The sequence below is a fragment of the Dasypus novemcinctus genome, chromosome 29 (genome assembly GCF_030445035.2).
Source record: "Dasypus novemcinctus isolate mDasNov1 chromosome 29, mDasNov1.1.hap2, whole genome shotgun sequence".
NCBI lineage: Eukaryota > Metazoa > Chordata > Mammalia > Cingulata > Dasypodidae > Dasypus > Dasypus novemcinctus.
The window spans coordinates 153,100-172,746 of record NC_080701.1 but is presented as its reverse complement, the minus strand read 5'-3'; the positions used below and the strand labels follow the sequence as shown (position 1 = coordinate 172,746).

At 41.1% G+C, this 19,647-nt stretch overlaps 1 protein-coding gene across 3 annotated transcripts in view; it reads left to right on the top strand.

Annotated features, from left to right (window-relative positions):
- Positions 1–12,098, top strand: part of CFAP97 (cilia and flagella associated protein 97) — a 37,009-nt gene extending 24,911 nt beyond the window's left edge. For all 3 annotated transcript variants that reach the window (XM_023588560.2, XM_058289879.1, XM_058289878.2), the window contains 2 exons: positions 7,141–7,291; positions 8,705–12,098. In XM_023588560.2, the coding sequence (XP_023444328.2) occupies positions 7,141–7,291; positions 8,705–8,832 (279 nt within the window). In that variant the 3' untranslated portion in view covers positions 8,833–12,098. The remainder of the gene's footprint in view (positions 1–7,140; positions 7,292–8,704) is intronic.
- The last annotated feature ends 7,549 nt before the right edge of the window (positions 12,099–19,647 follow it).

Genomic DNA, 19,647 nt, shown 5'->3' with positions numbered 1-19,647 from the left:
TCCATATACATAGTTCTCAGATATTTTTAAATACAGAGAAATGAAAATTGAGAATAAAGTAGACCATAATCTACCTATTCAGGGATTCCTGTGTTGAGATATTTTAAAAATAGGAATAAATGCATATGTAATTTTAAAAATTCTGACAGTTCTTAAAAACATTAAATAAATAAAATCCTCCCTCCCTCCTCTGCTGGCCTCTGCTGGGTAATTTCAGAACCTTTACATGGAATGTGAGAGTTATGAAATGGAGAGTATGTCATGAAAATGCAGGCTTCCAGGAAGTCTCATATCTAGAAGGAGTATTCATCTGTTGACTAATCAATACCTTTGCTCTGAGGTCTTGAAATCGTTCTAGTTCTCCTGTTCTCTAGTTCTCATCTGTGGTCTGGTTCTGTAAAAGAGCTAATGGTCCTTGGGGAAGGTTCCAGTGTGGAGATGTGGAGAGCAGTCCTCGTTCTACTCGTTGGTACCTTTAATGTCCTCACAGACCTTTGCTTCATCCCGTGCTTAGAAACATTAAAGCAGGTCTCCTCTGCTGGCAGCTGCTGAAGTGGTTAGCACATCTATTCATTCCTTCGTTTTAACCTTTCTATTAAAAGACAGGCAGAATCAGGTGAGTTAATTTTCTTACCAAATAGAATACTTCCTGGATATAAAAGAAATATTTGGACAAACTACTTTGGATTCATTATTAGAGTCTGATTTCATAAAACATAAATTGGAATATAAATTACCCATTTTTACCATTTTTCAATTCATTAAATAGATATTTAATTAATGTTTTCTTTGCTATGAGCTATGTAAGGCATTGGCGGGAATGTAAGGAAGATATAAAATACTGCTCCAACTGTCATTTATAACTTAGCTGAAAAAATAATAGTACTGCACATCAAACAATTAGAAAATAATGCAAAGTACTATTAATAATATTTACTTAATAAGCCTTTACTACATGCCAGGTACTATTTGACAGCTTTACATACCTTGTCTGACTTAACTACTTAAAACCTGGTTTTTAAAAAAATTTACCTTTCAAATAATTTGACCAAAGTCAAACTGTCAGTTGCAGAGCCAGGATTTAAACCCAGGTCTTTCTACAGAGAGGGCTTGCATTTATTTATTTATGTATTTTTCAATCACTATACTCTTTTACAAGTATTACAGGATTTTGAACTGTTATTTCTAAGTTTTACCTAAGAGTTCCAAATTGATTACTAAGTTGAAATGTACATGCATTTGATTTTAGGATTTACAGTATAATCAGCATTTCATATTTTGTTATTGTTTCTACAAGCAAGAGATAGTTCTCTCTTAAGTAATTCCATTAGCTTTTTTTTTTTTTAATGGTCAAAAAACTTATATTTAGAATTAGCCAGCTGGACTCAGTTTAGATAATCCCAATTTTATTGGCAACATTCAAAGCATTATAGTTAGGAGCCAGGTGAACATATGCGTTCTTCTCCCCCTCAGGCCTGATTGGGGTGTTGACCTTGGTCACATCAAGGTCATAGAGCTGCTTCACATGTCTTTGATCTGCTGCTGCTTGGCCTTGACGTCCACAGTGAATACAAGTAGCTGCTTCATGACTGATCCAGCAGTCCCAAGGAATTTGCTGATGGCCCAGGGGCCAAGCCTGTTTCTCCTGGGAACGCTTTTCCCAGGATGTTTGGGCGGTCTCCTGAGATGCAGCGTCTTAAGCTGGAAGGTGGTAGGGTTAGGGTTAGGGTTAAGGTTAAGGTTAGGGTTAGGGTTAGGGTAGTGGATGCCATTTGGTACTGCCTCCTTGGCTTTCAAAGCCTTTACTTTGGCTTTGGTTTTGGGAGGGGCAAGGGCTTCTTTCGCTTTCAGCGAAAAGAGTTCTCTAAGCTTTTGCTTAATTTATGTTCATCTGACAGAATGATAGAAGGTACAGTGCCACGTGAGTTGGAGAGCTGAACCCAATCATTTCTCTTTTTTCCCCCTAAGTTTCTGTGTGTAAACTTGATAATTAATAGCAGGACTACAGAATGGCTTCAAATTTTATATTATTAAATTATTTCACAATTTATTTTGGCCATATTCTTTTTACATCTAGTAAATATTCATTGCGCTTAAAATTAAAAAAGAAAAATACCCATCCAAATGAATAAATATACTTAGGAAATTAAGAGTTCATCAAATAAATATTGAGGCTTCTATCAGTAAAGAAGCAAAATTAGTAGGTTTTTAAATTTCCTAGGTTGCTCAAGCAAATACCATGATGTGGGTCAAGTTATTCAATGGGAAGTTAAATTTGCTCATGGTTTGAGGCTGGGAAAAAGTCCAAATCAAGGCATCATCAAGGGGTGCTTTCTTCCCAAAGACTGGCGTTCTGGGGCTGGCTGCCAGTGATCCGTGTCCTTAGCTAGGCGTATGGCAAGGCACGTGGCAGCGTCTTCTGGTTTCTGCCTTCTCTTCTGGGTTCTGTTGGTGGTCAGCTTCTTGCTTCCTATGACTTACTCTCTCTCAATCTGAATTCCATTCCCTTATAAACGACTCCAGTAACAGGATTAAGACACACACACCCCCAGCTGAGGTGGCCACACCTTAACTAAAGTCTGTTCCACCCCTGTACAGCTCGTGGTAATTAATAGGATAATCAGCAAATAATGCTGTACCCTGGAAGTGTCTTGCACAGCTATAAATGGCAGGTAGCTAAGGTAAAATATTAGGAGGTTTTAACATCTTCAATTATACAGCTTTTCTGTCTGTAGAAAAAGGAAAACAATGTTATAGTGTTACCAGATTTTATTTAGGTTCTTGGCTATTCTGTAGAAATGAATTTCAAAAGTACTCCAGGTGAGTTAGGCCAGTAATTTATTTAGGCAGGGAGGGAAGAGAAATGGGAGAAAATAATGAATCAGGGGTCTGAGGTAGAGAGGAAGGGGTTGAAAAGTGAGTAAAAGGGTTGATTTACAGGCTACGATTCCCCATTACAGGTTATAAATGCCCAGGTTTTACTTGTATGGCCACGTGGCAGAGGAAAAACAGCGAGAGCAGATCACAGAGGGCAGGAACAGGTCTAGAGGCACAGAGCGGGGTGTGTGCACATGCTCAGGCCTGTGTCTGGCTTTTAAACTGTTAATTATTCCACCCCTTTGCTAATGGTAGGGGAGGGGTTCCAGCTGTTTGCTGTTTTGATTGATCACCCCACCTGTCAATCCCCCAGTGAGCCCCTAATGATAAAGTTCTTGGGGAATATCCGGGGCTTTTCCTTGCTTCCAGAAGAAGTCTTTGTTCTGGATGGCAGAATCTTGGGGGTGGGGGTCTTCCAGCAGCTGTCTTGGGGTTATTGATGTTCACGTGGACTCTGCCAGGTTCCAGATCCATCTGTTGATTCCCTGTCTTACTAGCCTGCTTCAGTAGTGGAACGACTGTAGACTTCACCAGTTAGAAGCATGCCCAATCCTAACTCTAGTTGGGTAAGACTTCACTGAGGAACTGACCCTTCTAGTCTCGGAAGGCTGAGAGCTGAGGAAGGGCCTTCTAGGCGTGGGGCCTCAGGCCTTTCGCCGTCCTCCTGCGTTCGACCCTGCAGTTTGTCTCCAGTGTGTTTCTGCAACACCATCCTTGTCTTCCTATCCTAACAGCACTTCCCTGGGGCATTTGCCTCTATCTACCGCTGCCTGTTCCTCCTCTGCCCTTACTCAGGAGCAGTGCTAATGGGACCTCAGAATAAAAGGCAGGGTGAAACTGTTTAGAGCAAAACTCAAGTTAAGGAAGAAGGAAAACTTGCCGTGAGATTGAGCTGAGGAAGCTAATTCTTTTATGTGAATCTTAGTGTAAAAGAGCATGCTCTGTCCAAGTAAAGAGCAACGTTAAATCAAAAAAGTAATAAAACACAACTATGGATCAGTTACCCCCATCCATTTGGTCTACCTAAATCCTTTCTCAACAACGCCTGTAAAAATCAAAAGTTATACTTTCACTTTCTGATTTATTAGCAAAATTAGAAACTCTACATTTGATGTGATTACTGAATCACATTAAGAAAATTCAGGGTATTTGGCACTATGTTGCCTTGACTAGTTTTAAAGATTTATTTATTTATTTCTCTCCCCTTCCCTAACCCCCTAGGTTGTCTGCTCTCTGTGTCCATTTGCTGTGTGTTCTTCTGTATCTGCTTATATTCTTGTCAGCAGCACTGGGAATCTGCATCTCTTTTTGTTCTATCAGCTTGGTGCATCAGCTCTGTGTGTGTGTGTGGCACGACTCCTGGGCAGGCTGCACTTTTTTTGCACTAGGTGGCTCTCCTTATGGGGTGCACTGCTTGCACGTGGGGCTCCCTTATGCAGGGGACACCCATACATGGCACAGCACTCCTTGTGCACATCAGCACCTTGCGTGGGCCAGCTCACCACACGGGTCAGGAGGCCCTGGGTTTGAACCCTGGACCTCCCATGTGGTAGGTGGACGCTCTATCCATTGAGCCAAATCCGCTTCCCTATACATCCTTTAAAGAGCTTTACATTCTATAGTAGTGGTTTTCAAACTACTTATTGGCACACACCTTCTTCCCAAACTGATTTTTATGCAGAAGCATCAGCATATGAAACAGATATACAGAAAGCAGAGTTGGGCTAGTGGAAACTAGATATGGGAGGCCTGAGGGCTAGCCCACCTGGCCCTTCCTCAGTGTCCTAGTAGCCCTTAAGGCATTCCTGAGAATCACAGATTAATATCCACTGCTCTATAATATGCACGTGTAGAATGGAGTAGCTTAAATATATTTGTGGTCATTCCTAGGGTTGAACACTATGCTCTTGGCATTATAACTCCCATTATATTATTTCTCTTGGAAAATCAGATTAAATTTATTTCAGGGTGCAGTACTTTTCCTAAGATTGTAACCTGACATTAGAGGAGAGATGGCCTAAAAGAGTTTTTTTTCCTTAATGATTTATTTTATTTCTCTCTCACCCCCCTCATTGTTTGTGCTCAACATCTGCTCTCTGTGTCTGTTTCTTGTGTGCTTGTCTTCTTTTTAGGAGGCACTGGAAACCAATCCAGGGACCTCCCATGTGGGAGGGAGGTGCCCAATTGCTTGAGCCACCACTGTTCCCTGCTAATTGTGTCTCCCATTGTGTTTCCGCATTGTGTCTCTTTGTTGCATCAGCTTGCCACACCATTCTGTTGCATCAGCTCACTGTCTTGCTCATCTTCTTTAGGAGGCACCAGGAACTGAACCATGACCTCCCATGTGGTAGGCAGGCACCCAACTGCTTGAGCCACATCCACCTACCTATAATGAGCTTTTTAAACATTTTTTTATTATCTTTTCTTTAAAGATACATAGATCACACACAGTGTTACATTAAAAAATATAAGAAGTTCCTATATACCCCACTCCCCACACCCCCCACTCCTTCCACATCAACAACTTCTTTCATTAGTGTGATACATTCATTACATTTGATAAGTGCATTTTGGAGCACAGCTGCAGTGCATGGATTATGGTTTACATTGTAGTTTACACTCTCCCCCAGGCCATTCAGTGGGTTTTGGCAGGATATATAATATCCTACATCTGTCCCTGCAATATCATTGAAGACAACAACAAGTCCTGAAAATGCCCCCGTATCACACCTCTTTTTCCCTGTCCCTGCCTTCAGCAACTCCTGTGGCCACTGTCTCCACATCAAGGATATAATTTTTTCCATTGCTATAGTAAAAATAATTCTATAGTAGAATACCAATAAGTCCACTCTAATCCATATTTTATTCCTCCATCCTGAGGCCCTGGGATGTTGATGCCCACTCCACCTCTAAATTGAGAGGGGGCTTAGATCCCACTTGGCTGATGGATGGGATTCTCCTGCTTGCAGTTGTAGACTCTCAGTTCCTTGGTGTGGTGGTTGACCATCCTCACCTCCTTGTTAGTTGACCTGGGTAAGTCCAACGAACAGGAGAGTAGATGTTACAACTCTCCTGAGGCTCAGGGCCCATCTGGCACATGGACAGCCCAGAGATTCAAGTCTTCTGAGCATATACCAACCCCAGCACCAACCACAGGCTCAGTAAAAGTGACAGAAGAGGCATGTGTAGAGAGGTCACATCTGAGTCCAACTCCATCACACTGAGGAGCACAAATTCCAAAGTAGGGCCCACTGGCAAGCCACTGAACTCTAGAGTCATCTGCCATGACTGTAGCTCCTGGGTGTGTCCATAGCCCTCAGGAGAACCAAGACCCGGGGTTTTATCTACTTTGGCTATCTCTGAGATCCTGCTGAGAAGTGCTTAAGTGCGACTGCTCTGATGACCTCCCAACTCATTTTGAAGTCTCTTAGCCATATAAACTCTTTGTCTTTACTATTTTCCCCCTTTTATTCAAGGTATTTTTCTAGTTGTATCTCCAGGTGGAGCTTGATGATCCCTCGGCGCCAGGGAGGCTCATCCCCGGGAGTCATGTCCCACACTGGGAGCAAGTTATTGCATTTATATGCTGAGTTTGGCTTAGAGAGTGGCCACATGTGAGCAACATGGAGGTTCTCAGGAGGTAACTCTTAGGCACCCTGCAGTTCTAGGCCAAGTTGAAATTTCAAGCACACAGGCTCATGAGCTTAGTCATCAGTATCAAGGGCCCATCACTGGACCACCTTTCTTCACTAGTCTTTGCCCTTGCACTTGGTGGATTGTTGCCTTTCCATTGAAGAATGCGACACAGCTCCCCAGGATGGGAACTCAGCACTCCCTCAATTGTCATGTGAAACTCTACCCGCTCTGTCAGTACCCAATGAACAAAATGAACATACCTAGATACCCTATATGCATGCCCTGGAGAACTCCCTCCCACCCATGCATACCCCATCAATGACACCCCACACCAGTGCTTCTCCCCTGCCATAGTAGAACACCTCTGTGATCCAGAACTTCTTAAAAAATGAAGCCTAATATCCTATCAGCGTTTTTAAAATTATAGAGATTTTGGTTAGCTGTAGGAGAGGAGAAAACCTTATATTTTTCTGAAAGTATTCTTTGAAATATTTTTTTTATGTGGTAGGTCAGGAATGATTTAAAATCCTTTCTACTTTAATGAATTTCAGGTTCTAAAAAGTATTTGCCTTTATAAAAACTATTCCTATTTAACATTGATTTTCAAATTCATTGTCTTTAATGAAGGCTTTATTGAAAAGGCTTGAAGCTGTGAAACCAACCGTTGGTATGAAACGCTCAGAACAACTGATGGACTATCATCGCAACATGGGTTATCTCAACTCATCACCAGCCTCAAGACGAGTGAGGTCTACTCTTGGCCAATATAGCCCACTAAGTAAGCATATTCAAGATTGTTTGGTACTTGTTTGTATCCTTGATCCTTTATTTATTTTTTAATATTTATTTTGTTTATTTAATCCCCCCCCTTCTTTGTACTCACTCTCTGCTCTCCATGTCTGTTTGTTTTGTGCTGTCTGTGTCTGCTCTTCTTTTTTTAGGAGGCGCCGGGAACCAAACCCAGGACCTCCCATGTGGAAGGGAGGTGCTCAATCACTTGGACCACATCCACTCCTTGCTTGTTGTGTGTCTCGTTGTGTTTCCTCATTGTGTCTCCTCATCGTGTCAGCTCAGTCTTGCTTATCTTTTTTAGGAGGCACTGGGAACCAAACCCAGGACCTTCCATGTGGTAGGCAGGCACCCAACTGCTTAAGCCACATCCACTTCCAAGATCTTTTTATTTTTTTAATGTTTTTTACCACCAGCTCTTCTTTGTGCTTTCTTCCTTACTAGGAAAGTAAAAGAGAAGTTAGCAACCTGTAGATTGATCAGATGTGAATACCTCTTATAGCTTGATACACACGTAGCCAGTTGTACACTCCAGAGAATGTGGGAATGGAGTGACACCTGGTGCTAGAGAATGTAATATATAGAAAAACTAGGCATCTTCCTTCACAGAAGCCATGCATGTTCTCTAGACTCTAAAAACAGAAAGTTAGAACTATTGATAATGCCAAATTCCCCGGCTCAGGGGCTCTTGAACCCTTAAATGACTGGCAAGTGCATTCATTCTACAGACATGACTTGATACAGTGACCAAGATGGGCTTCTGCTACAGAAACCCATGCTTAGCATCATGCCTTGATTGGTGAATTATTTGTTAAATGAATGTATGTAAAGTTATACAAAGTATTTTTTTAACTTGAATAATTTGAGAGACTTTTTTTAATAAGTAATTTTATTGATACATATTAATAAAGCATAAATCCATCCAAACTATGCAATCAGTGGTATTTGGTATGATCACATAGTTGTGCTTTCATCACCCCAGTCATTCCCAGCATTTTCATTATCCTGGTGATGATGATGATGATGATGATGATGATGATGATGATGGTAATGATGGTGGTGGTGGTGGTGGTGGTGGTGGTGATAAAACCACCAAACAAAACTCATCACCGCTCATTGTATTTGAAAGGCTTTTAAAAGTACTTATTCCCACCTAAATCTATTAAATCAAAATCCCCTAGTGTGGAGTCTGGGCATGTTTGTTATTATATTTTTTAAATCCCGCAGGAAATTCTGAAGTATATTCCTGGTTGCAAGTCATCACAATTAGGCTGTTAAACACATGTGGCATGGGAGAAAAACTAGTCCAAGTTTAAAATTAGGTGAGGAAGTTTATCAGATGATGGTGTATGTATTTAGTTTAAATAATTCAAATCATTTCTTGTTCTGTGCCTATTTTCAGGAGGAGCTTCCAGGACATCTAGTGCTACCAGTGGTCTCAGTTGTAAGAGTGAGCGATTGGTTTTTGACAAATCCAGCGGCCTGTTGCTAAGACCCAAGCCCCCTAATGTCCGTACAGCTTGGTTATAAAACTGTTTACTTTAAACATTGTTCATCCCATTTTTACTGATGTGCTCTTGTATATTACCATAGTTCTCTGTGCAAACATCTATAATACTCTTCTAAGCAATTTTAAGATACAAGCAGTGAGTTGTAATTTTTTGTAATTCAATGCAAAATTGTTTCAAAAGGACAATTTAATGTAAAATCAGTGTTTCCTACAGGTTGTAGGAATGTATATGTATTTAAAGGGATGTATATGTATTTAATGGAGAAAGGGAGGATGCATGTTAGCAACCAGTTCAGCCGTCACGCTGACCCAGCGGTGGTGATGGTGTCGCTGTGTATTGTACCCACGCTGTTTTAACTACTAGTCCTCTGTAATGTTTTTCCATTTCTTGTAAGCTTTAAACCATGAGCTTAGATCCTCAGTTTTACTTTGTTTTCTGTTTGCTTCAGAATTTATGTAGTGTGAATCATAACTTGATTGTACAGTAGTTAAAATTCTTATTATGAAATAAGTTCTTGAAGCTTGTTTTCACAGGTGGATTGATTTAGGTTTGATCAGCTGATTGAGAGAAACTTGTCCTAGGGCCATGCTTGGGATTCACCAGGCATCTTTACTTCTTCTGTGAGTGCTGTGAGTTAGATCTTAGAAATGTGACCAACCGTGCCACTCTTCCATGCTGTGAATATTAAAAAGTTCAATGTAGAAGCTCCTCTTTTGTGTTTTCATAGTTTCAGATGAAGTACTATTAATGATTTTGAGAAATGAGGTAGGTTTTAGAGCTACAGTAGGTTTTAGAGCTATACTTGCATCATCAAATCAGTAAAATAGCACCACCATGTTGAAGAAACATGCTGAAGTGTGTCAGAACAGTGTTTTAAGTGATACTGTTAACATGTGCTATGATTTAGTATTTTTTGTATTAAGAGAAGTTTTAGAAAAAGAAAGAAATGCATTATTTCATAGTTTTAGAAATTCCAGCTAGTATTTGTAAGACTGAAAAATAAAAACTAAAATATTAATGATAAAGGTAAAAAAACCCTCACATCTGTTGAGGCTACTGCTTTAAAATGAGCTAATTTGGTTTGGTTTGGTCTGGTTTTTTGGTTGAATGCCATAAATACCATTTTTGCCAGTCCCCCATTTAAAGGACTAGTAATCTAGTTGACTTTTGTAATTGGGATATTTTTCTGCCAAGCTCTAAGCTTTTATTTCATACAACAAAATATAATATCTTGGCCATCGTTGCTTCTGCTCTGCTAGTTATCTCTGCTCCCAGCCTTTTCCACATACCCTTAGAATGTACTGCAAAGTCTCTATATTAAATGCCAAATCTTTCTCTTTTTTTTAACATGAATTTTCGATCAGTAGCCAAAATGTTGCAACACGTATGCTGAATTTAATTTTCTTAACACTTTTGGCAATAAGCCAAAACTGATTTTACTAAACATCAATTAAAAATTCCTTGGTCTTAGTTTGTGTTAATAGATTTTGTTTAGGATAGAGTATGTGAAGAGTAGGAACCAATGGGATTAAAATTCATGCGAGCGCAGCCTGTGTGATTTTTCTGCTGCTGTCTTTGGGCTATAATGTTCGTTAGATATTATTCGATGCTCTGTTCTGGTAAACAAGTTTTTACATCATTTAATGTCCTGCTTTATAAATAAGCTGTAGCTATCCTAAGCCAAGGTTTTAAAAAAAATTTTTTAACGTACTACACTTTCAACATTCTTATTGCAGCTTACCCTTTAGGAGAGTGAAGGTAATGCTGAACCTAATCTCAACATTTGGACATCTGCCCAATGGAGAGAGAGTCAGTTTTTTTAAATTGATTTTTAAATTGTTAGGGAAATTATATATGAAACCCTTTATATTCCTAAATGGCATTAGTTTCTGAGTCCATTTGTATGCTCTTTGTAGCCATATGTCAGGGTAGAACATTTATAATTTCATGGATAAAATTGTACTTTGATTTTAGATGCAAATTTAATGCCTTTATAGTTTTTACTACCTTGAAAGGGAAAGTTCATCCAAGTATTACTCTTACCAGAGATCACACTTGAAGTAAAAGTTGTGAAGAGCAACATTCTTCATCTTTTTAAAACAATATATAATTCTGTTGTCATAGGTACTTATGTATGATGAATATATATAGAAAGGTAGGAGTTGAAAGTATGGTATTCTCTGATAGACTTTGAAGTTGTTATGATTTAAAGGCAGAGAATCGTAAGTATGTCACTCTTCATTTTTAAGAGCATAGAAAAATGAAAGATTATCTAGCATTGCTGTGATACTTGGTTCACTTGTGTTATTTATACTTCAAAGATTTAAATTTTTAACTAGACATTATCCTCATCTGAGGTCTAGAATTATTAGGCCAGATTGCTATTGAGAGTTCTTTCATATCTGTCAAGTGTTAAACTAATGTTGCCTCCTCTTTAATATGTTTCTGTGCAAGATTTTGAACTTTTAAAATTATTTCCTGAGGGATAGCTGTTATCTCATACATCCCCTACTTTCATTTTCAAGTTTCATAAAAAAACTTTATATACACATTACTCAAAATAAAGTTTTCCAGTTTCCTTATAAACGTAGCAGAGTACAGTTTTTTTTAACCTATTAACCCATGTTCAAGATATCTAGGCAACTTTAAAAGGGGGTTATTGTGGGGAAACGGACTTTGGCCCAGTGGTTAGGGCGTCCGTCTACCACATGGGAGGTCCGTGGTTCGAACCCCGGGCCTCCTTGACCCGTGTGGAGCTGGCCATGCACAGTGCTGATGCGCACAAGGAGTGCCCTCCCTCACAGGGGTGTCCCCGCGTAGGGGAGCCCCACACGCAGGGAGTGCGCCCCTTAGGGAGAGCCACCCAGCGCGAAGGAAAGTGCGGCCTGCCCAGGAATGGCGCCACCCACACTTCCCGTGCCGCTGACGACAACAGAAGCGGACAAAGAAACAAGATGCAGCAAAAAGACACAGAAAGCAGACAACCAGGGGAGGGGTGGGGAATTAAATAAATAAATAATAAAAATAAAATAAAAGGGGGTTATTGTGATGAATATGATTGTGTTTCTCATCTTCAGATTCACATACTGCATGGTATGAAAAGTGTTAAAAGCCGTATAAGGTTGATGTCAGTTTAATTATATTTTAATGAATACATAAAATAAATTTTAATATCTTTAATGCCAATTTATAACCTATACATGATTGCATGTCATTCTAGGAAATGTGCTTATTGCTAATGGCTACTTTATTTCCACGAATAAAGATTAGTAAGAAACTTAAAAATCAACATTTCTTTCTTATTTCCCTGGCCATTAAAATGTTTTTAGACATGTAAACTAGCTTGGTATAGAGAAGAAAGAAATAAAAGAATTAAAGATAGGGGAAGTGGACTTGGCCCAGTGGTTAGGGCATCCGTATACATGGGAGGTCCACAGTTCAAATCGCGGGCCTTCTTGACCCATGTGGAGCTGGCCCATGCGCAGTGCTGATGCGCGCAAGGAGTGCCCTGCCACACAGGGGTGTCCCCCGCGTAGGGGAGCCCCACGCGCAAGGAGTGCGCCCTGTAAGGAGAGCCGCCCAGTGCAAAAGAAAGTGCAGCCTGCCCAGGAATGGCGCCGCACACAGGGAGAGCTGACACAACAAGGTGATGCAACGAAAAGAGACACAGATTCCCGTGCCGCTGACAACAACAGAAGTGGACAAAGAAGAAGATGCAGCAAATAGACACAGAACAGACAACTGGGGCAGGGGAGAGAAACTAATTTAAAAAATTAAAGATAATGGCATTTTGATCCTATGTCTCTAAACTATGTTGTCTTGTTCCCGTTTTAAAAATTACAGTAATTTTTATGTGCCTTCTAAGAATTAGAATAAGATTAGAAGGAAGTTATGGTTATTTATAAGTTGGAAAATATAGCATTTACATGAGAAAGTTTGCCTAAAATCACATGCTTCTGATTAGCATTTTGTTAAACCACGTCATCTCATTTGTTCTGTAAAATTGCTATGGTTCTACAATACAATGGATGCTATTATAGTTTGTTAGTGTTTTTCCCCCAAAGAATCTATCCACATCACATTTTATGTTTTTATTTTTCCTGTAATAAGAAATATTCTTTAAATTTGCCACTAAAACACAATTTAGGAATATTTTTAATGAGGATTCAATAAAAGCAGTGCCGGCCATTAGCGTAAAGCACTGAATAGCTCCTGCGGTAGCGTACTTGAGCGCTCAGTTATGAGGCAGGGGGATGCTTACAATAAATAGGATGACATTATGGCAGAGAAATTTATTTGATTTTTAAATTCTGGTGACTTTAATCCACTCGGATATTTCTGGAACAATCTTAATGTTCTATGGCTTTTTCGAAATCCATTTGGGAACTTCATGTAAACTGCACTATTTGTTCTAGATCAGCAGTTCCTAACCTTTTTTGTTTCACGTACCCCTTTGCCAGTGAGGTGAAAACCACAGACCCCTTACTGAGTCCACACTCTACTATGTATTATTTAATAAATACATCACACCCACACCAACACATCCCCACAAGAATAATGTTGCTTTTTAAAAAGTAAGTTCAAGCTCATGCACCCCTTGTTAAGAACCCCTGTTTTAAAGGGTGTTTTTGAGGTTTTGCTGCTTTACAAAGTAAAACTTAGGAGACAATGTCGTTTTTTTATGATTTAATCGGACAAGGTTTTTTTTAAATGGACCTAACCTTCCACTATTATAAGATAGTAAAAGAATTTGAATAGTCACCAACAGGTAATTAAAAACTTGTGGTTCCAAATTATTATAGCAGTAGTCTTCGCCAAGAAAACACATTTCATGTTTATTTCAAAAATGTTGGAATTACAGCTGATCTCAGTTTGGAGTGTGCTCTGTTCTTGATTTCGTTCTGTCTGTCTATATTTCATGAAGAAAATGTTCAGAATTAGGCAAATATATCTGCTTTCCACATAGTTACCTATAAGAAAAACCTAATTCTACCATTAGTTTGAGATTTCGTTTTAAATTACATTCATGGGAATGTGAGAGAGGTTTGGTCTTTCAGGTGACTAAGAAAATGCCATTCCATAGATATTTTTTTAACTCTATTGAAGTATTACAGAAATACAACAAAGGGCACAAAGCATAAATGGACAACTCAGATCCCACAAAGCAGACACCTGGGTCACCACCAAACAGACCATGAGTTGGAAAGCCGCTGGAGCCCATCACACCCTGGAGCTCCCCTCTACCCCTGCCCAGAGGGGACTGCTGACCTGCGCCTTCAATGCTAGTACCGTTCAGCCTGCTTGGCGCTTAAAAGTAGAATTATATTCTTCAGTATTGGCTGCTTCTTCGTGAGATTCTTCCATATGCTCGCTGCATGTCACTGTAGTTCATTGATCTTTGTTGCTGTACAGCATTCTGTTATATGAAATACCCTGATGTATGTATAGGTTCTGTGGTTGATGGACATTTGGGGTGGTTCCTAGATTTTGACTTACAAATAATCCTACTGTGAAGATTTTTCTACATTTTCCTCACTTGCCCTCTGCTCACGTTCTGGTTGGGCATCTACCTAGAAATGGTCCTGCTGGGTCATAGACACCATTCGCTTCCAGAGCGATGGACGCTTCACTCTCCCACAGGGACTGCGTTCCTTCCTGGTGCTCCATATCCTACCAACGTTTAGTGTTGGACTTTTTAAAGTTAACTGTTCAGGTGGGTGTATAATGAGATCATTGTGGTTTTTTTTTTAAAGATTATTTATCACCCTCGCACCCATTGTCTGCTCTCTGTGTCCATTCACTGTGTGTTTCTGTGTCTGCTTGTATTCTCGTTAGGCTGCTCCAGGAACTGATCCTGAGACCTTCTGGAGTGGAAGAGGCGATCATTCTCTTGCACCACCTCAGCTCCCTGATCTGCTGCATCTCTTATTATCTCTCCTCTGTGTCTCTTTGTTGCATCATCTTGCTGTGCCAGCTCTCCGCATGGGGCAGTACTCCACGCAGGCCAGCACTCTGCATGGGCCAGCTCACCACATGGGCCAGCTTGCCTTCACCAGGAGGCCCTGGGCATCAAACCCTGGACCCCCAAAAGCAATTAGACAGGAGCCCAATTGCTTTGAGCCACATCTGTTTCCCGCAGTGTGATTTTAATTGCATTGTCCTGACTAGTAATTAGATTTGAAAACCTGTCCATGTTTGTTTATTAGCCACTGGCGTATCTTCTTTTGCGAAGTGTCTAGTCAAGCCTCTTGCCTGTTTTTCTACTGGATCAAATGTCTTTTTCTTATTGATTTGTAGAAGTGGTTGTATGTTCTGGATAGGCTACAGTCCCATTGTGATTTATGTTGTGGCTATTTTCTCCTAATTTAACTTTTCCCTCTCCAAATTGTGTCTCAACAGAGAATCATAATTTTAATGTAGTCCAGTTATCAGTCTTTTCTTTTATGGTTAGTGCTCTTTTTTTAACATTGGATGTTATGGAATTTTCCCTTACCCAAGGTCATGAAAGATATTCTGTATTATCTTCTGGAAGTTGTGCCTTTCACTTTCAAATAGACTACTTGGCATTTTTCAATTTTCTTTCTGTACTTCTGTTACCTTAACTATTTCCAGTTTCGTTCTTTGGATTTAATTTGCTATTATTTTTCTAACTTATTAAAAGTTATGCTTAGTACACTGATTTTCAGCCTTCTTAAAAATATGTTGAAGGTTATAAATTTCTAAGCATAACTTTAGCTGGTTCCCACAAGTTTTGATATGTGGTATTTTCTTTTATTAAAAATATTTTCCAATTTCCATTGTGATATACACTTTTTAATATATAAGCTTTTCAGAATATATTTTAATAGGATTTTTTGAAGTTATATTTGTATTTTTGGTTTATTTGAAAAATTATAGGAATAACTTAAAGCTCTAGATCAGCAGTGGCAAACTACAGCCCCCAGGCCACATGCTCACAGGTTGTTTTCATTTGGCCCATGAGCTGAGAATGGCTGTTGAATTTTTTAATTTTTGAAAAAAATCAAAATAATATTTTGACTTTGAAAGTTAAATGAAACTCAAATTTCAGTCCATAAAATATTATGGAGCAGAGCCACATTCATTTACGTGTGGTCCTGGACTGCTTTGCGCTGCAGTGGCAGAGCGCGGCTGCCTTGGAGACCACACCTGGCCAGCAGAGCCACCTGCGATCCGGTGCTTTCCAAAGTGGCCTGCTGGCCTCATCCCAGTTGCGCTGTCTTCAGAGTAGTACTCTTTCGGCAGGCAGCAGGGGCGTGGCAATCTCAGCTCCACTTAATCCAAGCACAGGGCTTAAGAGAATGTCCAGGGTGGCATCTGTGACTGAGGACCAGGCCCTCCAAGACATAGCCTTTCAGGACTCAAGCCCCAAGCCTGGAGTTCACCTGGCTCCCCTTCCCTAACAGGCCCTGTGCTCGCTTTGTCCCTGTCTCCTGAGATGCTTTCAAAATCTTTTCAGCTCTTCAGCCTTTCAGCTGCCTTTTCCAAAACTGACAGACACCCTGTGGGGAAAATTGGCCCCAAATATCAGACTCACTTCTGTAAGTTTTCTTCTTCTCCCAGATCTTGCCCCATAGTTTCCCATGCCTTATTAGCTCACTAGTGCCTTCAAGAAGATTTTTATTCTAAGTAGTTGGAACCTTTTCTAGTTGTTTTTGTTGCAGAAAATCAGGAGTACTGAACCATATAAGAAACCCAAGACTGGCACTCAGGAGACATGGAGGAACAGTTTTGTTACACGCAGACCCAGAGGAGAGTCAATCTCCAAATTCTAAGCCCCGTTTTTCAGTTTTCATAGGTTTATGTAGGATCTTTTGTGGGATCCAGCATGACTTTTGCTCATTGGCTAACGTGTTGCTGGGTGAAATTTTGCAAGTGGGGTTACAGAAGCAGAATGCAGGTGCAAGGTCACGGGGTGATTTATAGAAGTGGGGGGCCAGAGTGGTTTGTTAGATTACAGAAGCGGGGGGCAGGAGTCATTCTGTGATATTCTCCTGCAAGGCCGTGTTCTCACAGGCTGATTTTCAGAAGCTGGGGCAGGAGTGGCTCATTAGGTATTTTTTCTGCAACGTTATTTTTATTTCTCAATATTTTCAGATGGAGCATTGGTTCACATTACTTAGTCTGCTAATATGGAAACCTAGGTAGACCATAAAATATTTGTTTTTCAAGATAATTCTTAGATCTTACAGGGAAACTCTTGCCAAATGAGTTGTTAATCCTGAACCTAAAGATGCTTGGGTGCCCATTGCATGAAGCAGCCCATTCTCCTACTCCACTCTGCCCCCACAGGATTGGGGCTGGGAGCACCACCCTTCTCCTCCAGGTCCCATAATGCAGAAGCCTGAGCCTGATCACGGCTACTTTCCTCTCACTCCCCCCGACCCCCCAGCCCTGCTTCCAGCCCCACCACTGCTCCCTAGCTCAGTCCTCACCACTTCTCACCTGCATTACTGCCTCCCTGCCGCCCAGTCCAGCCTCCACTCTGCTGCTAGTGGCCATATGGAGGTTTGTCACTCCCTGCTTAAAATTCTCAGTGGCCCTCTGTTGTTGCATGAAATCAGAGTTCTTCAGAAGAGTGCACTATTTAACCTTGCCTCCCATCCCTTCCCTAAGATTCCTTTGAGAACTACTTGCAGGACATAAAATACATCTTAGTATTTCACACCCTCTGTGCCTTTGTATGCCATTTATGCCTTCCACACCACTCTTTTCTCTAGCTGATTAATGCCTATTTATTATTCAAGGAGCTGCAATACCACTTCCCCTTTCCTGTTCTCAGCCTCCTCAGGACTCTAGATTCCTTAAGGACAGACATGGTGTTTCATTTGACTATATGTCGTCAGAGTCTAGCATAGTGTAGGTATTAAAAAAAGGAGTGATGGATAAACTTAAGTAAAATAAAACGGCCACCTGCAGTGGATGTTAGTAGAAAGAACCCCCTTTTTTTTAAAGATTTATTTTTTATTTCTCTCCCCACCCCATTGTCTGCTCTCTGTGTCCCTTCGCTGTGTGTTCTGTGTCCGCTTGTATTCTTGTCATCGGCACCAAGAATCTGTGTCTCTTTGTTGTGTCATCTTGCTGCATCTGCTCTCCATGTGTGTGGTGTCACTCCTGGGCAGGCTGCACTGTTTTGTGTGTGGGGTGGCACTCCATGCAGGGCGCAGTCCTTGTGCATGGGGTATCCCTATGCAGGGGACAGCCCTGCATGGCAGGGCACTCCTTGTGCGCATCAGCACTGCGTGTGGGCCAGCTCAGATGGGTCAGGAGGCCCGGGGTTTGAACCCTGGACCTCCTATATGGTAGGCAGACACTCTTTATCAGTTGGGCCACATCTGCTTCCCAGGAAGAACCTTTTTCTGAGAAAGGATTTTCCAAAAGACAAACAATTGACCTGCAAGGGCTTTCCAAGAAAATGAAACAATGGAACACACCCTACAGATAAACCAGTTTTAGTCCAGAAGAGACAGCTTATCAGAATGGACAAGCATGCCATACTAATTAGTGCTCCCTCTTTGTTACACACCCCATGTAGAATGGAAACTTAATGCCAGCCAATCCGAGCGTGTTTTGGTTTGCCCCGTAAACTTCCCCTTTCCACTCCAGAACTCCTTCGCACTTTAGGTTTGGCACTGCCCAATTTGTTTTGTGGCCCAAATGAACTAACAAAAATTTTAAATGCCACAATTTATCCTTGACAGACTAAAACAGTCCTGTCCTCATTTACCATTCTCTTGCCCCCCAAATCTCTTACTTATTGAGTTTCAAATGTAAGCCCATCTTTCCTAATTTAAGAACAGAAAAAGAGTTCCCCTTGTTTGACCCTCTAGCTTATACCCGTTTTAACTTGACTTTTTACTGAGCTGTGTCTCATCTCATCGTCTCTTTGTTCCCCGGATCTTCTGTTATCTGCCCTTCCACTTCTGTCAAGCTTGTCCTTGCACAAGCCCAAGGGCAGCTCTCTGAGCCCTCAGACATGTTCCTGTGCACAGCACCCCAGTGACCTTTCACTGCTCTACGATGGGACTCCCTGTCGTCTGTAGGTCAAGGCACTGCTTCGCAGTCACCTCCCGCTCTCCTCTCGGCACCTCCAGGGCAGGCACTGGTCAGTCTCTGTGGCTCCAGTGCCTGACCTGCTGGGATCTGCCCACCCCTCTGTGACATCCTAAATCCTGGCTTAGCGTCATCACTGCATACCGAGTCTCCTTCCTTGCTAGACCCCAAGGCCTTCTCTCTCTCGGTTCTTTTAAACTCTGCTGCTGCAGCTGGCATTGCCAACCCTCTTTGGAATAATGCCCTCAACTGGAGCAGAGATGATCTCCCTCCCTCATTCTCTAGCTTCTGCCTCTGACGACTTTCCTTAGCATCTGCTAATATGTCTTCTCAACCCCTAATGATGACTCTTCTCCAGGGCTCTCTTGGTCATCTTCTCCATTGTTTTTTTACTCATATTGAATTTTAGACCTTTTAAAAAAAATCTATATTTATGTTTCCAGATTTCTCTTTAGTCTTCTTTTCTCTACTGTACATAGTCCTTATGGTGGTTTGAAGCTGTATGTACCCCATAAAAACATGTTATTAAACATAGTCCATTCCTGTGGGTATGGAGCTTCTGGTGAGTCTACTTCAGCTAAGGTGCAGCCCCCCTCACTCAGGATGGGTCTTACTCCCCTTACTGGAGTCCTTTATAAAGAGAATGAAATTCAAAGAGAGAAAGCCACGGAAGCAGGAAGCTGAAGCAACGAAACCGAGAGGAGAATGGAGAGGCCAGCAGACGCCGCCATGGGCCTTGCCACGTGGCTGGTCTTTGGGTCTT